The sequence below is a fragment of the Macrobrachium rosenbergii genome, chromosome 12 (genome assembly GCF_040412425.1).
Source record: "Macrobrachium rosenbergii isolate ZJJX-2024 chromosome 12, ASM4041242v1, whole genome shotgun sequence".
NCBI classification, from domain to species: domain Eukaryota; kingdom Metazoa; phylum Arthropoda; class Malacostraca; order Decapoda; family Palaemonidae; genus Macrobrachium; species Macrobrachium rosenbergii.
Genome location: NC_089752.1, coordinates 52,344,175 through 52,363,457, shown reverse-complemented (window position 1 = coordinate 52,363,457; position 19,283 = coordinate 52,344,175). Strand labels below are relative to the sequence as shown.

Sequence of the window (19,283 nt, the reverse complement as noted above, 5' to 3'; positions counted from 1 at the left end):
CGAATAGTGCGAAATTCCTCTGTGTTAAAATCTTGGCATATTCTTTTGCTCTATGAATAGTGCGAAATTCTCAAAGTTAAAATCTTTGCCATATTTATTTGCTTCGAGGAATAGTGCGGAAAGAAATTCTGTGGTAAATTTTACTTTGCATTCGGATTAGCGAACTATTTAGGCACGAATAAATTCCCATTAAGGACAAGGCTAAATCAGCTCGCATTGCCTCTCCTCAGAATAGCTAGAATTTAAACTAGGTGTTGGGAAAGCAAAATTTTGAACTCCTTCTAAAAGGGAAAATTACTAGGTCATTTTACTGTTATCCTCTCATCCCAGAAATTCCTAGAGTCCCAGACGTCTAAAATAGACAGTTCCTTCACACAGAATCTAAAAATAACTCCGGTGATGGTCAGACACCTTCACCCCCACCCCCGCCCCTGCCGTGTGTGTACCCTCTTTTTCCATTTCATTCCCGAGCCACTCTCAGCAAAAATTTTTTTAGGTTTTATCCGTTAGTAATTTCTAAGTCTAAGGGACAAATCGTATTGCAAGTCCTACAGATAAGCCAAATAAAACCTATATCACTTGGCAGAAATTCCTCAACAAATTCCAAGTCCTCAAGAGACTCTAAAAAATTCTACGTCGGGCACGAATTTCGAATTATTCCTCAAAGCCAAATTCCAAGTCCTAAGAGACTCTAAAATTCTACGTCACAAAAGGAGAATTTCTAATTCCCTACAGCAAAAATTCCAAGTCTTAAGAACTACTAATAAATTCTAAGTAGCAGAGGCGAGGAATTCCTCAAGAGGGCAAAATCAAGTCCTTTTGAGACCTTATATTAAATTTCTTCACATGTGGAAAATTCCCTCAACCAATTTCAAGTTAGTAAGAACTCCCCCCCAAATTTCACGCTGCAGCCGGCCAAGAATCGAATTCCTGCCAAAATCAAGTTCGTCTTGAGACATTAAAAGTGGATTCACGAACATCTAAGCCCTTACCAGGACTGATCATTTCTAGTTAAATTAACAAACTCTCCTCAGACTTGCTGACAAAATCCAGCTGTCTTATTCTGAGACGCATGTTAAATTTCTCCTGCAGTATGAACAACCCGTCTTTCAGATTCCTGCAATTTTAACAAAGTTCTCCTGCCAGACAACTGAGTGTTTCAGACATATTTGAGTTTTCAGACAACCTGTCTTTTTAGTCCATATAACTATTATTTCAAGATGGCTAATACCAGAGCCCAACAAAGCGAGGACTTCAAATTCTACATGTCACTGGAAAGGACATGGGACTAACAGGGCAGGATCTGAGAGACTGGGTTCAAGGAGAGTGGACGATGCCAAGGAGGAGAGCTGGAACGTCAAGGAGAAAAGGAGAAAGAACGTGAGGAGGAAAAGGGAGTGCCCAAGAGGCAGAGGGAAAAGAGCAGGAAGAGGAGGAAAAGAAGCCCAAGAGAGAGAGAGAAGAATCGTGAAGAAAAACAGGAGGAGAGAGAAGGGAAGAAGGAGAGAAAGCAAAGGAGAGAGAGAGAGCGTGCCCTTGACCTCAGATGTTAGAACGACAGATGCCACCCCCTCCTGTGGCGGGAATGAGTGCCCTCAGCCAAGCTCACTCGTTCATGCCAAAATGGACAGAATCCGAACCTGGAAGTATGGCAGAAGAGGGCCGAAAGGAGGTCCGGAAGGTCCAACCTCTCCCTGCAGAACTCTCCCTTTTCTCCACTAAATTCCTGGGAGGAAAGGCCCTGCGTTGCCTACCCGCCCTTTCAGCAGAGGATAGGGGAAGCTGGGAAGCCATACACCAAGCAGTTATGAGGCGTACGGGATTACCCCGGCCGGTGGAGGATGGAGAGGGCAGAGAGAAGCAGGCCAAGACTTGGTCCGATTGGGTGTAATTCTGGTGGGCATTAACAAAATGGCTCGATCCGAAGGACCCTAGTGCCGCGGTACTCAAGAGATATTAATCTGAGCATTTCTGCGCTAGCCCCTCCTGCCCTAAGCTGCTCATATAGTGGAAAAAGCCCCAGCAACACTCGCCTAGTGTTGCCGGATATGAACATGTGGAAGACTCACCACCCTCAGGAAGGATCCATGGGGCGGAAGATAAATCCCCGTCCCTCCTCAGGCATCAAATTCCCCGCAAAAGTAGATGGGAAGAAGATTATTGCAAGAAAGCAGGCATTCTCTGAACAGTGTCGAAACAAAGAAAGCCGCACCTCTTTCTCGGAAACCGCCCAATAACTCGTCTCACGCCCTCCCCACAGGAGCAGCTCGGAAAGACTTCAGCCAGACCTTTAGCACGACGTACCAAGGTTTATGGCCATTCTCCCTCATGGGCAAAAATGCCTAACAATAATAAAATCAAATACTCCCACCATCGCCTTGGCGTCCACAGATCCCAAGTCATTGGGCCCTCCGCCGAAGGCCCATATATGTGACTCCTCCTTGAGTAGCCACCCGGCGCTGCGAGTCACGGCATTCGATGACTCAGCCGTGCAAAATCTCCCTCATAGAAGGACAGAGTTCCCTATGGGCTATCATCAATAAGGCGAAACTTCGTCACAACCAGAATAAATCAATTTAAAATGATACTCCCTACGGTCAATTGGAGTCAGGGCCACTCCACAAGTAAAATTTGCAATCTTGCAGTACCAAGCCATCTCCCCGGAGGCTATGACGTCATCCTGGGACAGGACTTTCAGTCCCCACAGAAATCCGCGACAATCCAGGGTCCACATTCCCCAATCATTCCTCCCAGGCGCGGTAATCCTCCCCTTCTCCCTCAGTCAAGACTGGCGCCCCTAGGTACCAGGAGGATCGTGCAATCCCCACCAGTGCCACCTGAATACGATGTATAGTGGCCCCTCGATCAGGTTCGGATCAATTCCAGTGCCCGGCCCTGCCTCGGTGCCAGTGCCAGGGCCCCAATCGAGATCTCCATTCCGGAGATGCCAAATTCCTGCCAATTGCCACTTGGTGCCCCAAGCGGTGCCAAGCCGTCCGTCCTGACCAATGAGCACAAGAAACCTCTGATAGTGCCTGGCTCTGCCATGGCGCCAGTGCCAGCGCCAACACCACCCCGATCTCCATTCGAGGATCCAGCTCAGGACCCCTCTCTTCCCCGACCTGGCACCGCTACCAGCGTCAGTAGAAGCGGTTCCTCGACCACAGTGAGTTCACCTAAGGTGCGGCCTGCAACCGTGCCTGAGCTGGTCATTGATACCTGCGAGGCCTCTCCTTCTGCCCCGACCGCCTCCTCTCTGCCTCCGTCCGCCATGAACAATCAGTCAGGATTCTGCCATATCTCCATGGCGATGAACTCCAAGAGCTGCTGACAGATCATGGTAGAACCAGCGCCGAAACCTCCTCGTCAGCTGTTGCAGCAGGCAGGCCAGGTGGCACTCATGCTGCCCTCGGTCTCGGGCCCTCCGATTCCCGACCAAGGACGACTGTCAGCGAGTAGGAAGGTTGGCGGCGGAATTACCGCGGGCGTGCAGAATTTCCAGGTAGTTTAAAAGAGCTCTACTGGCTCTAGCCTGGCACATGTGCCACCATTTCATCTTTCGAAGATCTTGGCACCTCTAATCCAGAAGGATGTCAGACCCTCCGCTATCTTCTTCCGTTCCTCTGAACTTCTATCCCTTATCATTCTCTGTTATCTTTCAGCAAATTATCACCACAAGAGCAATTAAGTGCAGGATACCATTCCCACAAATGTAAATCATTGAAAATAACAGTGTGAAGTACAGCCATGCGCCCATACCTTGGCACGGGAGTATAGTGTCAGCTCTTCTGAAGGATTTGCACCAGCAGGTTCCCTTTTCACCCTGGGACTGAGTGATAGTCTGAGGCCATAATTTATAGAGCGGACGATAAATTCCGCCTAACACAATAAATACCCTCACTCTTTTTCCCTTAGCTCTTCTGCCAGCATCATTTACTCCCTTTTAGTTGTTATCATCTTTCGGTTTGTGAATTACGAGTCATAAACTCTTGCCTTGTGATTTAAATGCCACCTTTTAAAATCCAGAGCGACGTTGCTCCACTTTCATATACTGTGGTCCACTTTTCATTAATGTAACATCTTGTTCATTTTCCTTTTATTTTTTCTTCTTTCAAGACCTCTATTTTCCTAGACCCCACGTCTTTTATCTCTAATCCCGTCATAACATTAGTACCCAAGTGTGGTATGGGCGCGTATATCCTGTACTGTAGTTTATGGGCAGTGGAAATTCACTTCATGAGTTTTAAAGTCGCTCATTAAACTGTCAAAATACCTAAGCTGTGAGGATCGGACAACTGTCAAATTGGTGATGTGTTGAACCAATAGCTCGCAATTGCAGTTAATTGCGAATATGTATCGTCATTACAATATCACATAAAGGGATGTCATTTACAAAAAATAAATGCTGTTTTTTTCATATATACAGCCTCTTCAAGAGCACTGTACTAACACATGCCTTTATCTAAAATTAAGTAACCATGTATTTCTAACAATAACATTTCTTTTCATTTGTTTGCCATAGCCTCAAATTATCTTGGTCTTATAATCTTAATTAAACATTGTTCGTAAATTTATAAAGTTATCAATGTGTAACCAAATCAAAGTAATTAATATTAATGTTTGGAATTATATAAAGTGTTAAAAGCTTCTTTTCCATTATGTTATTAAAAATAAAGTAGTTTCATAAAATCCCTTAGTAGTAAAGTTCATTGATGGGAGAATGTAGAGTATTAACGTAAAGCATTTGCCACTTATTCTTGTATTCGATGTTCAACCCGAAGACTGTGTACATTATCTTATGGGGAGCTATCATAATTGTAAAACTAGCTGCAAATTGCTTCCCTTTTTTCCTGTTTGTGAGTTTTCATTTGCACAACCGGCCGATCGATATTTCGATATTTCGCATATATATATAGTCATCAAAATACCAAGTCACCAATGGATATTACAACTAATCACAGAATCAAAAATTTACATCATTTCAAAGGAGAGGACCTGAACTCTCATAACAATAAAAATGCTTAAAACTGAGTATTCTAAAAGGTAATAAGCTGCCTGAAGCTTACTAATCAGTGAAAACCAAACTAAATGTATGTTGAACAAAGTGTTTTGTATCAACAATTAAACAAAATATACCGCGTGTAAAGGTATCACTCCATCAAACAACTTGCTATTTCCTGTGGGCATTCAACCTATGAGAAAAACTAAAAGACAAAAACCACCTTCATCCAAGTGACTTGCTGAGAGACCATTAATCCTATTCAATGAAGTCAATAAATGGAAACACTCATTTTAAAACATTAAATACAAAATTAATTTTTAAATTCAAAATTTACAATTAGAATTCACTATCCCCTAATTTACTATTGCAAGAAAACAAGTCACAAAGTTTGCCTTAATTCTTTAGTTAAAATTACTAAATTTCAAAACTAATCCTTGTGCCAATTTATCAGTGCCATTAAGTTAATCAAGCAAAATTAAAGTGGTCATTCATTCTTCAAGATTTGAAAAGCAAATCCCTTAAAATTAAATTAAAGTCATATTCAATGTTAAATTATTCCTTTACTGGCGTGTAATGCTAGGTAAATCTCTCTTAAAGGGACCTATACAAAATGTGAAAAATCAAGAGATTGTAAACTTACAATAACACACAAAAATACACAATATATTTACCACTAATAATTTCAATAAGGCAAAATTTCCCTAATATGCCTTCTTTGTACCATATAATACTTTAAAATTCAAGTGTTAAGTAACACAAGCTTTTGAAAACTTTCACAAAATCCACAAAATCACACTTTTTTTCAGGATTTGTGAAATACCACTATAAGTCAGAACTCCAAAGTAAGTTAAATAAAGTTTTATTGAAAATATTTAAAAATACCACCTCTCTTTGAAGGGAAATAGAGAAAAAATAGATATATATATATACATATATATATATATATATATATATATACCAACACTAATATCTCTGATATCAGTATCAGCAAACTTTAGGATTCAGTTTGAAATGACGACATCAGTAAAATACATGATCAGTTATACGACAATCTTACAAAACACGACGTAATCAGTTCCCATACGTGCATTTACTATAAAATAGGCAATTTTACAATAACAAAAAATACGCAAAATGAAGCTCTTAATGATCTCAGCTTGATCCAAAACAGACGGCAAATGGCGAGCTACAAGCGATTTTAGCAAAACAAGACAAAAACCACAATTGGTTTCATAACAGTCAAAAATTGCAAAATAAATAAATAAATTCTTAAATAAAATAAAAAACTTTAGAAAAGTTTTGCTGAACTCGATTGCTACTCCCCGACCTGTCCAACACATGAATCAAAATAATAAAACTCCCTTACTTCTATCAGTGAACCAAAAAAATACAAAATCCGAGAGTACAGAACAGAGAGTTGCTGGGGACAAAATGTGCGTTAGGCACTGCTGTACTACGTTAGTATTAAAAATATTTAAGAAAATCTAAATTATGCTTCTTTATCTAAAGCATTATTTCTTTTGAGAAAGACAAAACACAATGTGATATTTCAACAATCATTATTACACATAACGTGATAAATAATTTCAGTTTATCAAAAATATAGTTTGATTTACATATAACAAAAAATTCTTTTTGATTTTATAATGCAGCCATTTATATATATTATATATATATATATATATATATATATATATATATACTATATGTATATATATATAATATATATATATATATTATATATATATATAGTATATATACACATATACAACACATATATATTATATAACAGTATACATATGACATACATATACAACTCATGCTCTCTCTCTCTCTATATATCTCTCTCTCTCTCTCTCTCTCTCTCTAGATATTTTCCCCTATATATATATATATATACCACCTCTACTTTCTCCTTTTTCCTTTCATATATGTATATGTACTCCTCTGCTCTTCCTCCCCTCCTCTCTTAGCCCTCCTGTGTATATATATATTCTTCATATATACCCCTCTATCTTTCTCTCCGCCTCCTCCCTCTATCTATCACTTCCCTATCTCTCTCTCTCCAACCATCCCTGTCTGTATATATATTATATCTCCCTAATATCCCTTCTACTCTCTATCTCTCTCTCATTTTGTATCTTTCTCATCCTAACACCCCTATATCTCATATCTCTCTCTCTCCTAACTCTTTCCTTCTTTCTTCTATATATATATATATATATACACATACATCTACATATATGCATGTGTCCTCTTCTTTCTCTCATTCTCTCCCTCTCTTTCTCTCTCCAACCTTCCCAGTATCTTTTCCTTTTCTCTCTCCAACCCTCCCTGTCTCTTTCCATCTTTCTTCTCCCTAACACCCCCTCTTCTCTCTCTCTCTCTCTCTACTCTCTCTCTCTCTCTCTTAATCTTTACTCTTTTCTTCTCATAACACCCCTTCTACTCTCACTCCTTCCCCTCTCCTCACTCACTTCCGCCCTCTTTCTCTCCTCTTTCTCTCTCCAACCTCCTGTCTCTTTCATCTCTTCTCCCTAACACCTCTTTTATCTCTCTCTCACATGATGCTCCTCGGATGGGCCTAATAAGTCTGAATCTTGATATATAACTCTCGTGTCTCTCCTCATTCTCTCTCTGTCTGGCCCCTTCACAAGCCCCACCCTGCTGGTGCCAGTGCCACACAGTATTCTTGCCGATGGTGAGTGTAGTATACCGAAATTAGATATGATAGCCTAAATTCGTAAAATTACTACGGGAATAACCATCCCCATTTCACTGGCACAACCAGCCCGTTTCAAAGAAGCTCTTCCACCCCCCACCCCCTTTTGGTGCCCATTGGTGCTAGTGATGTCTTACCCCCACAGTGTTCTTTTCGAGATAGTAAGCTGTATGTAGGCTATACCGAGTTTGGTTGAAATTGCTCAATGCATTTCAGAGTGTATGTGGAACATACACATACACGCACATACATACATACATACATACATTTATTTATATAAGATATATATATATATATATATATATATATATATATATATATATATATATATATATATATAGGCTATATATATATATATATATATATTTATACATACATAATTTATATTATGTATATCTTATATACATATATATGGTGTGTGTGTTTGTGTGTGTGTATATATATATATGTATATATATATATATATATATATATATATATATATATATATATATGATGAAGTAGATTAAGGGCAGGAATACGATGGGATACGCATTTTGTTTTAATCGTGCATTTCGTGACAACATCGACACATCTTCAGGGATTTTCTACAAAATAAAATATATGTTAAGAGCTGATTATAAGATCCAATAGTTGAAAAAGCTAAAACAATTTTAATGGTAAAATTACAACTCAGACTTAAATTACATGCACACTTGATTAAAACTGAGACTAGAAGTAAAAAAAATTATAAATAACGAAACAAACATTTAAACATCTGGGCAAAATTATATATAAATAAAAAGAACGCCAACACATACAATCAAAAGCAAAAACCATGCACTCATAAAACTACAGCTGAAGACGGCTCCACACAACCAACCTTTCAGCATCAAAGATAAAAACACTAAAAGTAAACAACGTCAAGAGGTACAAAGAATGACAAAAAATTTAGGCTAAAAACAACGGGACAGCAGAGGAATGGATGTTTAGAGTCGGAACTCGTAATTTGATATTTAACGTTTCCAATATGAACAGTTCGTTGAGTTCCTTTGTTTGGACAATAATGGGTCTTCAAAACTTAGGCCGATATCCCCTGCAAAAAGAGGTCATACAGCTGTAAGAGGTGTCAAAGAAACAAGCAGGTAAAAGTTACTGCTGCTTTATTACAGATCCAGGCAGTTTATATAGCGGCCAACTGGCGCCGGTCCGCAAAAGACAATGGAATTGACTGTGACCTGAGGTCGAAACAATAAACAATAATATGCAGTGAACGAGTACAATTTACAATACAAAACATACAGAACTTCAATATGGATACAGTCTTGATGCCTGTGAATGAAGAAACATATGATACACAATGTGTGACATTTGTATAAATATGTATAAAGTAAAAATGGTTAAAAATGCGTGGCCTGGCACGTTTTAGGCGTGACTGAGGTGAGTTTTTAGAAGAAAGTAGAGTCACCAAAGAAAACATGCTCAGTGGAGACTTAATTAATGGTGCATGAAACACCTCGCTGTGCCCGATGTAGGTAAACTTACAAATCTCCCCAAGGCAGGGGCGTGTCTGACTGATCATCGTGTCTGCTGGAGCTGGAAGGGTGCATGGCTCCTTGAAGTGCGGAGGGTCTCTCCGCTTCTGTGAGGCTACTGGTTGGCGGTCCGCTTCCTGCAGGTAACCCGCCACGCCACGTGTCTCTTGAGGTGAGGCGTGCTGGGTGCGGTTGGGCGGAGAGGGTGCTCGGCGCAGCTGGTGCTCTCGTGACAGAAAAGCGGGCTTCGCGATCTCATTGAAACCCAGTCATCCTTCCCGGGTGCCAGCCGGGCAGCCTTTTGCTGTTCCGGCTCCAGCACGGAAGGGTCCCTGTAAGGCTTAGTTTTAGTGGTGGGCGGATGGCGTCGACTCTGGCCAGGCGTGGGTGGCGGATGACAGCTGTGGCGGCATGAAGGTGGTTGTTGTCGATGTATGGCGCTGCAAGGCGAACTTGCCGTGCGTTGGGCCTCTGCAGTGATGAGAGTGGCATTCATCTGTCACGAGCTCACCTGACACCCAGGGTTCCCGTAGGTCTCTTCGGCTACCCAGGCAGAGTGCCGTCGGCTCTGGGCGGTTCTCAGCCTGAGGAGGACCCACGGCGGCTGATGTTTCCAGTCTCGGGTGCAGCGGGCCGCGAGGGGATGACTTTGGGACCTGTGAAACATTCCAGCAGGCGTTGGCACGCTGGGTTTAATGCGCGACGTGGTGGTGTGATCTGCGTGGTTCTCAGCAGTTGAGCCAGGGCGGACCACAGCTCGGAGAGGAAGGCGGGGCCTGTCGGTTGTGATGTGATCTGGGGCATCAGCGGCTAACCCAGCTGGGAGCGGGGCCTCGGCGCGCCGCTGGTGGTGGCTTCTTGCATCGGTGTGGCTGGGCCACCTCGTGAAACGGTCAACCACCCGTCCAAGAGGTATCTGGATCCGCCTGATGGGGAAGGGGCCCGGCGACGTCGATGGATGTGGCCGGCGGCGCTCTGGCTGTAGGAACTCGCCTACTGACTGCGTGTGGCGACCCACCTTACTGGTCTGGCACTGCAGGCACTGTTTTAACCAGGACGTGGCGTCCTTTTGCACCATACCAGGCGAACTTGTTTGAGAGCAGTTTGGCCGTGGTCACCGGAGGGTGTGAAAGTCCGTGAATATGTCCCGAATATCTGGTGGCGTGTGGCTGGAACCAAAGCCCAGGCTGACCTGTGCTGATGTTCGCAGAGCAGGCTTGGGCCTTCGGGGCGAGGTCACGTCCACGCCACTGCAGATGATAAGCGGTGCGGTATGCTGGGGTTTCTGGGTCAGCGGCCTGTTCTCTGGCGAGTCCTGGTAATCTACACCAGCTGCACTGCGTTCAACTCGACTCTGGAGAGGGCATCTGCTACGGGATTTTCTTGCCGGGGAGGTACCTGGGAACAGGTAAATTTGGCTATGGCTGAGAAGTGCTGCTGTCTGGAAGACCATGAGTCCCCTGCCCGTGAAGGCGTGAACCAGTGGCTGATGGTCTGTGAAGATTGTGAAGAGGGCGTCCCCCTCCAGGAGGAACTTGAAGTGCCGAACTGCGCTGTACATCGCACAGGTTCCCTGCTCGAAGGTGCTGTAGCGGGTCTCTGCGGATTGAACTTCTTGCTGAGAAGAAATGATGGGCTGGGGCGCCGTTGATGATTTTGCTCCAGAACAGCACCGCCAGGCAGCGTTACTGGCATCTGTCGTCAGCTGGAGGGCCTTGGATCCTGGTGTACCAAAGGCGGTTGCCTTGCGGGCGGCCTTCGTCAGGGAAAAGGCCTGCTGCTGGCTGGGTCCCAAGACGAGGACTTCCGGTTGGCCTTTTAGGACTTCCGTCAGAGGGCCGTGGTGTGCGGCGATCCGGGATGAGACTGCCTGTAGAACTTTACCACCCCCAAAAGACTCCTGGACGGCCTTGGCGGAGGTGGGGGTCCCAGGAACCTGGCTCACGGCTGCTACTCGATGCAGAGGCGGGGCGCCTGTCGGAGACACCTGCGTGGCCAGGAATTCTGCTTTCTGGGCGCGAAGGTGCACTTGTCAAAGCGGACAGCCAGGGCCGTTCTCTTGGAGCGCTGCAGGACTGCCCTGATGTGTCTCTGGTGTTTGCTGTGAGACCTGGAAAATATGAGAATGTTGTTGGCGTAGCAGATGCAGAACTTTAGGTCACCCAGGATGCTGTCCGCGGGCCGCTGGAAGGTGGCGTTCCTCAGCCCGAAAGTGGAGAAGGCGAACACATAGGACCCAAGGGCGTGATGATGGCTGTCTTTGGTATGTCCTCTGGTGCAACAGGTACCTGGAAATAAGATTTAAGGTCAATTTAGTGAATATTTTGGCCCGTGAAAGGGAGGCCGTGAGGTCCTGCATGTTGGGTAGAGGGTAGTGGTCGGGCTCCGTTGCAATGTTGAGCCGCCTGTGGTCGCCATAGGTCTCCAGGAGCTGTCGGTTTCTGCACCATGTGGAGGAGGGAGGCCCATGGACTGGAGGCTTTCACTGCAGATTCCCATCGGCTCCATCGCGCATGAATGCTTTCACCTCCTGAAGGCGCTGAGGAAGCCTTGGAACCATGTCGGGTGCCCTTTGAGCTCGTTATATGGTGAAGTATCTCCCGTGTGGCTGGGGCCCGGGGTGCGCGGCTCGGAGCCAAGATACCTCAGGAACTCCAGCAATGGGTGTGCATACTGGTGGGGGGCGGCGTGGCGCTGATGGTGGGTCTGGGTCCTGCTGTTGCGGGAGGACCGGCGGGAGTCGATGTCGGGGCGCTTGCGCCTCCGTCGGCTCCCTGGGGTGGGGTTCCTCGTCCGCGACGATGAAGTCCCAGGAGTAACTCTGGCCAGGATGGAGATTGACAGGGGCCAGGTGCGCCGTAGGAGAGGATGGGGGTTCGTTGGCGGCCGTCAGGAAAGCGGCGTCTGGTGTCTGGTTGCGTCCTCTGGATGCCGGGAAGATCGATTAAAGGCCCCTGTGTCGACTAGCATCATCCTGCCAGAGCGAGTCGCCGGACCGTAAAACCTACTGTTTTGAGCCCTGGGTTCTTCAGTTTGCCTGGCGGCTTGTCCTGCTGGCCGCCGCCACCCCCGTTTTGAACGGGCGAACAGGCCAGGGCGAGCAGGCAGTTTCAGGTGTCCTGGGAGCCACTTGTGGTAGCAACAGAAGCCAGGACCTCCATCTGCTGTGGATTCGGTGGGCGTCTGTTGGCGATGGCATTGTGGGCTGCTCTCACGTCCTCTTCTGGGCTGGGCGGATGACCGACTGTGTGGCGGTTTAGCGCTGTGAAGCCCTTGACGGAGTCTGTGAGATGTTGCGCCCGTCTCCTGAGGTCCTCGATAGGCATGGTGTAGGGGTGGCGATTTGGTTTGCGTACCTCGGAGGATGGCGAAGTGGAATTTCCCGTCTGAAGCTTATCTCCTGTCGCTTCTTTGTGCCATCAAGACTGGTAGTGACAGGAGATCCCGACCATGCTCAAGCGTCTCTCTTGAATTGGTCGTGGCATGGAGTTTATGGCAGGTCGATGATGCGTGACCGCTCGGCGATGGGCAGGGGGAAGCTTCGAACTTTGTGGCGCTGTGCTTGAGGTGTGTGTTTGGTGCTCGCGAGATGAGTTTTTCTGTACCGTCCTCGGAGCGTTGAGCACTGTGTGTCAGGCTGTAAGATTTCGTCCATCAGGTCTGCCACTCTGAAGTAGCTCTCCGCCCTCTTAGCCACGCTCGATGGAGTTCCCCTGCATAAAGGCGGCAGCTTCACGGTGAGAAGCGGCCAGCGATTCTGTTGCCCGGCCGTCGTGTGTTGGCGCTGGTGTGGAGTTGCGGGAGGGCCTCGTCTTGAAGGCGGGCGCGGTGTGATGGGAAGGAGTAGGTAAACCTCCGAGTCACGCGAGTCCACATTTAACTGCAAGGAGGGGTTACCCGGCGTCCATGCTACGCTCGCTGATCTCTTGCTGGTGTAGGAATTTTTTCGCGTCGCGCGGCACTTCGTCGCGCCGTGTAGTTCCGCTAGTGGCGCTGGTGGGAATGCAGCGGCGAGTCAGCATGCGCTCAAACACTGAATTTGCAGCGCGCGTGTTTGGCGCTAAGGCGTTTTGGAGGAATCCTGGAGCCAAGACTAAGTCGCGTGTCGGTCGTTAATGGCTCGGGATACTCCGAGGGTCACCACTGTAAGAGGTGTCAAAGAAACGAGCAGGTAAAGTTACTGCTGCTTTATTACAGATCCAGGCAGTTTATATAGCGGCCAACTGGCAGAATCCGCGAACCAATAGAATTGACTGTGACCTGAGGTCAAACAATAAACAATAATATGCAGTGAGCGAGTACAATTTACAATACAAAACATACAGAACTTCAATATGGATGCAGTCTTGATGCCTGTGAATGAAGAAGCATATGATACAATGTGTGACATTTGTATAAAAATACATATAGTAAAAATGGTTAAAAATGCGTGACCTGGCACGTTTTGGGATGACTAATTGAGTTTGAAGAAAATGGGAAGTCACCAAGAAAACATACTCAAAGCGGAGACTTAATTAATGGCACCACGAAACACTAGCTGGCGCGATGTGGTGACTTTACAGCCACAACGAGAACAGAGGAAAGGATCATTAAATGTTAAGTACTTAAAGGCCAGGTCCTACCTGGCCACTAGCTAATAAGCCTATTAACCTTCCCAGGCGCTAACTTCTCCCACATCACGTGATGGGGGTGAAAAGAGGGTCCCATTGTTCCCTGATCAGACGATTGAGGGGAAAGGGAGGCCTATCTGCTACCCACTGGTGCTAAAGCTCTGATCTGGTTCAAACTATGCTTGTTTCCGTCCCAAAATTAATGATGCATGGGCATCTACATGAGGAGGATATATCATGACAATATATATATATATATATATATATATATATATATATATATATATATATATATATATATATATATATATATATATATATATATATATATATATATATATATATATATATATATATATATATATCAGCAATAAGTCAACAAACAGCACGTGACAAATATATACGTAGATGACCCATGAAAGGTGAAAATTAAAGACCAGGTACCAAAAGCTGTCGTGTGTGCGCACACTTCTTCGAGGTACCCGAGAAGTGTATGCAATGCCCAAAGCGCTGGTACCTGGTCTTTAATTTTCACCTTTCATGTGGTCGTCTACGCATATATATATAGATATATATATATATATATATATATATATATATATATATATATATATATATATATATATATATATATATATATATATATATATATATATATATATATATGACTATTTATCCCATCACCGTGATTTATTATACAATCAAAGAAAGCTACAAACGTCCTTTAATATTCAATTCACTCTACACCAAATATATATTTTCATATATGTTATGCGAAGGGGAAATTTTAAGCCGATAATAAGTCCACGTTCCGTGGGGATCGAACCAGCGACGGACGAGGGAATCAGGACTACAGTGACGCACTAGCGAAATCGGCCACAAGATTTCGTTGAGCGCGCCATCTAGTCCTATTCCTCGCCCGTCGCTGGTCTAATTCCACGACGGTGGACTTATTATCAATTCAAAATTCCACACATATATGAAAATATATTATTTCAGGTAGAGTGAATTGGATATAAGACATTTGTGGAAGCCAGATTATATATATATATATATATGCATATATATATATATATGCATATATATATATATGCATATATATATATGTATATATATATATATATATATATATATATATATATATAGTATATAATATATATATATATATATATATATATATATATATATATATATATATATATATATATATATATATATATATATATATATATATATGTGTGTGTGTGTGTATATATATATATATATATATATATATATATATATATATATATATATATATATATATATATATATATATACATACATAAAGAAAGTAAGTCGTGATTGAAACCAACGACTTTCGAATCGTGATAACATTAATAACTATGAAGCTAAGACATTACATGTCTTTTAGATGAAGATAACTCTATGTAGATTATGCCTGTCTAACAGTTTTTGCAAAAATGCATGTTTTGAGATATCTGCAAAAATGTGCGGTTTTTTTTCAATTCCCCTATTTATGAACCAAAATGTTTGTATCATGTTTTTCTGTGATAAAATCCCCGAAATATTGGTTTTGTTATCTTACGTTGTTTTACAATGCTGAATGGCAATAATGAAAAAAAAAATTCGTTCAAAAACCCACCCGCTCCCCCTTCTTTTTCCACTGGCAAAAAAATTTCCACAAATTTCCAAAAAAAATATTGTCACACATAGCCTAATAAACATATATAAAACCAAGATGCTTGTGAATAATGATTAGCTTATGATGAAGATAATGGTGATTACTACAAAAAATATTGGAATTCTAATAATTTCCTAAAACCTAATATTGTCACAAACACAGTTAATAAACATCAATGAACACTGAATGTGTTAATAATCCCGACAAACTTGTGAATAATGATTAATGATGAAAATAATGGTGATTAATGCAGAAAAAAAGTTTAAACACCAAGAATTTACAACGAATTAATATAGTTAACAAGCGTCAATAAACATTAATAAACATGACAAAGTATGTTAATAATACACTTGTCGAACCAAGGAATACTGATTAATGAGGAAGATAATGATGATTAATAGAAAAACTTCACAAAATACCAAGAACTTCCTTAAAATTAATATTGTCACATATAAAAAATAAACATCAGTAAACAATAATAAACAGGTCATATTAATGATATTCCTAAAAAACACGGGAGAATAATGATTTATGATGAAAAAAATTATGATTAATGAACTTTTTGAAAACAACACTGAATAATGGTTAATGATGAAGGTAATGGCGATTAGTGAAAAAAATTAAAAATTCCAAGAATTTCTACAAATAATTTCACACAGTTCATAAACATCAATAAACATGTCGGAGAGTATAATAATGATGATAATCCTAAGTAACCTGTCAATAATGACTAATGATAAAGATAATGGTGATTAATGCCAAAAAGATAATGGTGATTAATGCCAAAAATTGTTAATTCCAAGAATTTTCAAAAATTAGGCTAATATTGTTACACACTTGATAAAGATAAACACACATGGAGTATACTAATAATATCAACACACATGGAGTATGCTAATAATAATAAAAAACTTGTAAATAATGAGTAATGATGAAGATAATGGTGGTTAATGCATAAAGATACTCATTAATGAATGACAAGGCATGAAAAAATGAATAATGGCCAAAAATAGTTCTACTCACCAAAATTTTAAAAGTTCTTGCCTTGATTATTAATTTTGTAGGGCAATCAGTTGAAATAATCCATAGAAGGCCTGTTCTTCTTTAAGCCCATGGAGGCACAGGCCCAGTCATCATTTCAGAGTTTGGCAGTCTTCACTGCACTGGAAACCATTGATATTTTGTCACGTTGTGCCTTTAGTTGTTGATCAAGGGAAACTTGATCAACGACTAAAGGTTCCCTTTAACAAGAGCTTTCGTATGCTGCTCACAGGCGTTGCAACCTTCCTTTTTTCACTGGGTGAAAAGCAATACGACAGTGACGACTGTTAATCTTGCAATGTTTCAACTTCACCACAGTGACATTAAGCTGGCTGATGGCCATCCAATCAAGGTATTTTTCGTACAGTGCCCTTATGCTGAGGTGAGATTTCATATATTCCCGGTGCTGGTGTGTTACTGGGTGTAGTAGCTGAAACAAACTGGCAGTTGTGTGAGTTTAGGGGCACACTCTACAACAGCCCTTGTTATTTTTGTGGCATTGGGGTTCGTGCCCTACAGGGTCCTTTATTGTTTTTCCTCCCTCAGACAATTTTTCCATAGCAACTTGGGTTCTCACAGCAGTTACTGTATGCATGGATAGGAAAACAACTTTGCAGATTACTGTTTCCTTGCTCTTCAAGGTAGACTAGACTACTCAATGTCCGCCTTTTGCTTTCTTCAGCCCTAGACTGCTTCCACTTGATGAATTCCCCATGAATATTTATTTTTTAGGTATGCGGTCTGCAAGTTGTAGTCCCCTATCGACCAGTATGCCTTGAAAATATAATTAATTGTCGCATCCCCTGCTTTGCAACAACACTAGCAGTTGCAAGGGGGGATGACCTTCCCGGCAGAACAGTTTTCTTGGTACTGTACTCAGCTTCTTAACAAAGCTTTGGTAGGACAGACCAAGGTTTTTTTTGCCTTTCAACAAGATCAACAGCCCATGTTTCTGATCTTCTAGCCTAAATCTTTTTCATACACCGCCGGATGTTAGGCCTTGTCAACAGAAGGTTCCACAGGTCGGGAACTACCTCAGGAGATTGGCTTGGACTTGAAAATTGATGAGGAAGGCACTTTAGCCGACACTTATGGGGCTGCTAGTGGTCCTAAGGGATGAATCATCACATTCTGAATCCCCATCACCGTTACAGGAATGCACCTACTCATCATCTGTGGAGTCAGTATCACTAGCCTATAACAGCAAAGATAATGAGCTATTTTTCTCTTCTTTTTACACTTCTGACCTTTTTCTTCTTCCCTTTAATAACCTATCACTGCTCTCTCTTTACTCTCACCCATTATGAGACATTGGAACAAGAAACATCATATAAAATAGCTTTATCTTTACCGTTGAAACCAACCACAGATAGCCTACTTTAGGCTAGGCTAGGGAAACTTCCAATCAGCTTGTTTTTTTTTCTCACAGTAAGCCCGCGGCATCTCACAATTTCATAGAATCTGCGTTGACTAAACTGATCATAGCGGTAATTTTATCTTTCGATGATTAATAATACCGCCGATAATAATAAAAAGTTGCTCATTTACGGAAAATTCCGACCACTGATTACCTTCTATATGACAATAACAGTGTCGCACAACTCTTTTCGTAAGATAGGAAATCCTTATAACGGCACTCCAGAAACATATCTGTAGATTGGCTGGTTCGCAGCATGGCAGTTAACATTATTCTCGATGACAGAAATTCCCCGTAATGTTTCTTTTGAAATATATATAATGAATGGTTACTTGCATTAGGCAAAAAATGCTTTGCATTAAGAGTGATTTTTTACCATAATAAAGCCTACGAAAAGCGTTATGCCGTACGCTACATTTTTCTCGAATGCTCGTCGCTTGAGGAAGTGATTCCTTATCCGATCTGAATTTTGTTGTCTCTCGAGTAGCCTAATAGAATCATATGATCCTGTTCATGGTAAATTTACATTGTTTCATATTCGTTTTTGCTTCGTTTTTATAGGCTTGTTATAAACTTTACCTGTCTGTTTTTATCCCGTAGAATTCAATACCCTTTGCATCACACTGAAATCACAATTATTGTCATGTCAGATGACTGAACTCTCTCTCTCTCTCGTTTGATGTTCTCGACTGAAAACCTTCATGACTACATTCTTGTTTCAGATCATAGACAAATTCATCGTTGGAATTCGCATGTCTGAGTGGGAGGAGCTGGTGGGTGCAGATTTCGCCGAGCACGGAATCAGGAGGAGGAACGTCGGCGTCACTCGAGCAGTTTCCGTCCTCGGATTAGAACACAACGGCATCGACTACAGCGATATTATTCCGCAGGGCGATAATCCATGTGAGTTTCTTACTGGTTGATGCGATTATCTCTTCAGGATCCAAAAAAAGAATATCGGCATGCAGTTTGTTTAAACAATTTGAAATGCAATGAGCATTTTGTTAGTTTTGTTCAGTTAAACTATTACTCATGTTTAATTTAAGCCATTCGCTTTTTATTGCTATGCAAGAAAAGATTGTTTTGTCATGTTAGTCTCAGTGTGATTTTTGTATTCACTTGAACCATTTGCACTTCAGAACCCAGTATGGAATTATTTACACCTCATGAACCAAGTAATCTTTTTTTTTTTATTCATTGAAATCATTGGCGCTTAAAGAAGTCATTCCACAGAACTATTTACAATCAAGATATCAATTTCATGTTCGTCAGAATAGTCAATAGTTTTGTTAG

At 42.2% G+C, this 19,283-nt stretch overlaps 2 protein-coding genes across 2 annotated transcripts in view; one reads left to right on the top strand and one right to left on the bottom strand.

Annotated features, from left to right (window-relative positions):
• The window catches only part of LOC136843661 (glycerophosphocholine cholinephosphodiesterase ENPP6-like), a 107,716-nt gene extending 88,999 nt beyond the window's left edge, over positions 1 to 18,717 (bottom strand). Inside the window, exon 1 of the mRNA XM_067112220.1 lies at positions 16,556 to 18,717. The gene's annotated coding sequence lies outside the window, so the exon portion shown is untranslated. The remainder of the gene's footprint in view (positions 1 to 16,555) is intronic.
• The window catches only part of LOC136843660 (putative ammonium transporter 3), a 33,088-nt gene that overhangs the window by 12,462 nt on the left and 1,343 nt on the right, over positions 1 to 19,283 (top strand). The window contains exon 9 of the mRNA XM_067112218.1: positions 18,713 to 18,893. Within this exon, the coding sequence (XP_066968319.1) occupies positions 18,713 to 18,893 (181 nt within the window). The remainder of the gene's footprint in view (positions 1 to 18,712; positions 18,894 to 19,283) is intronic.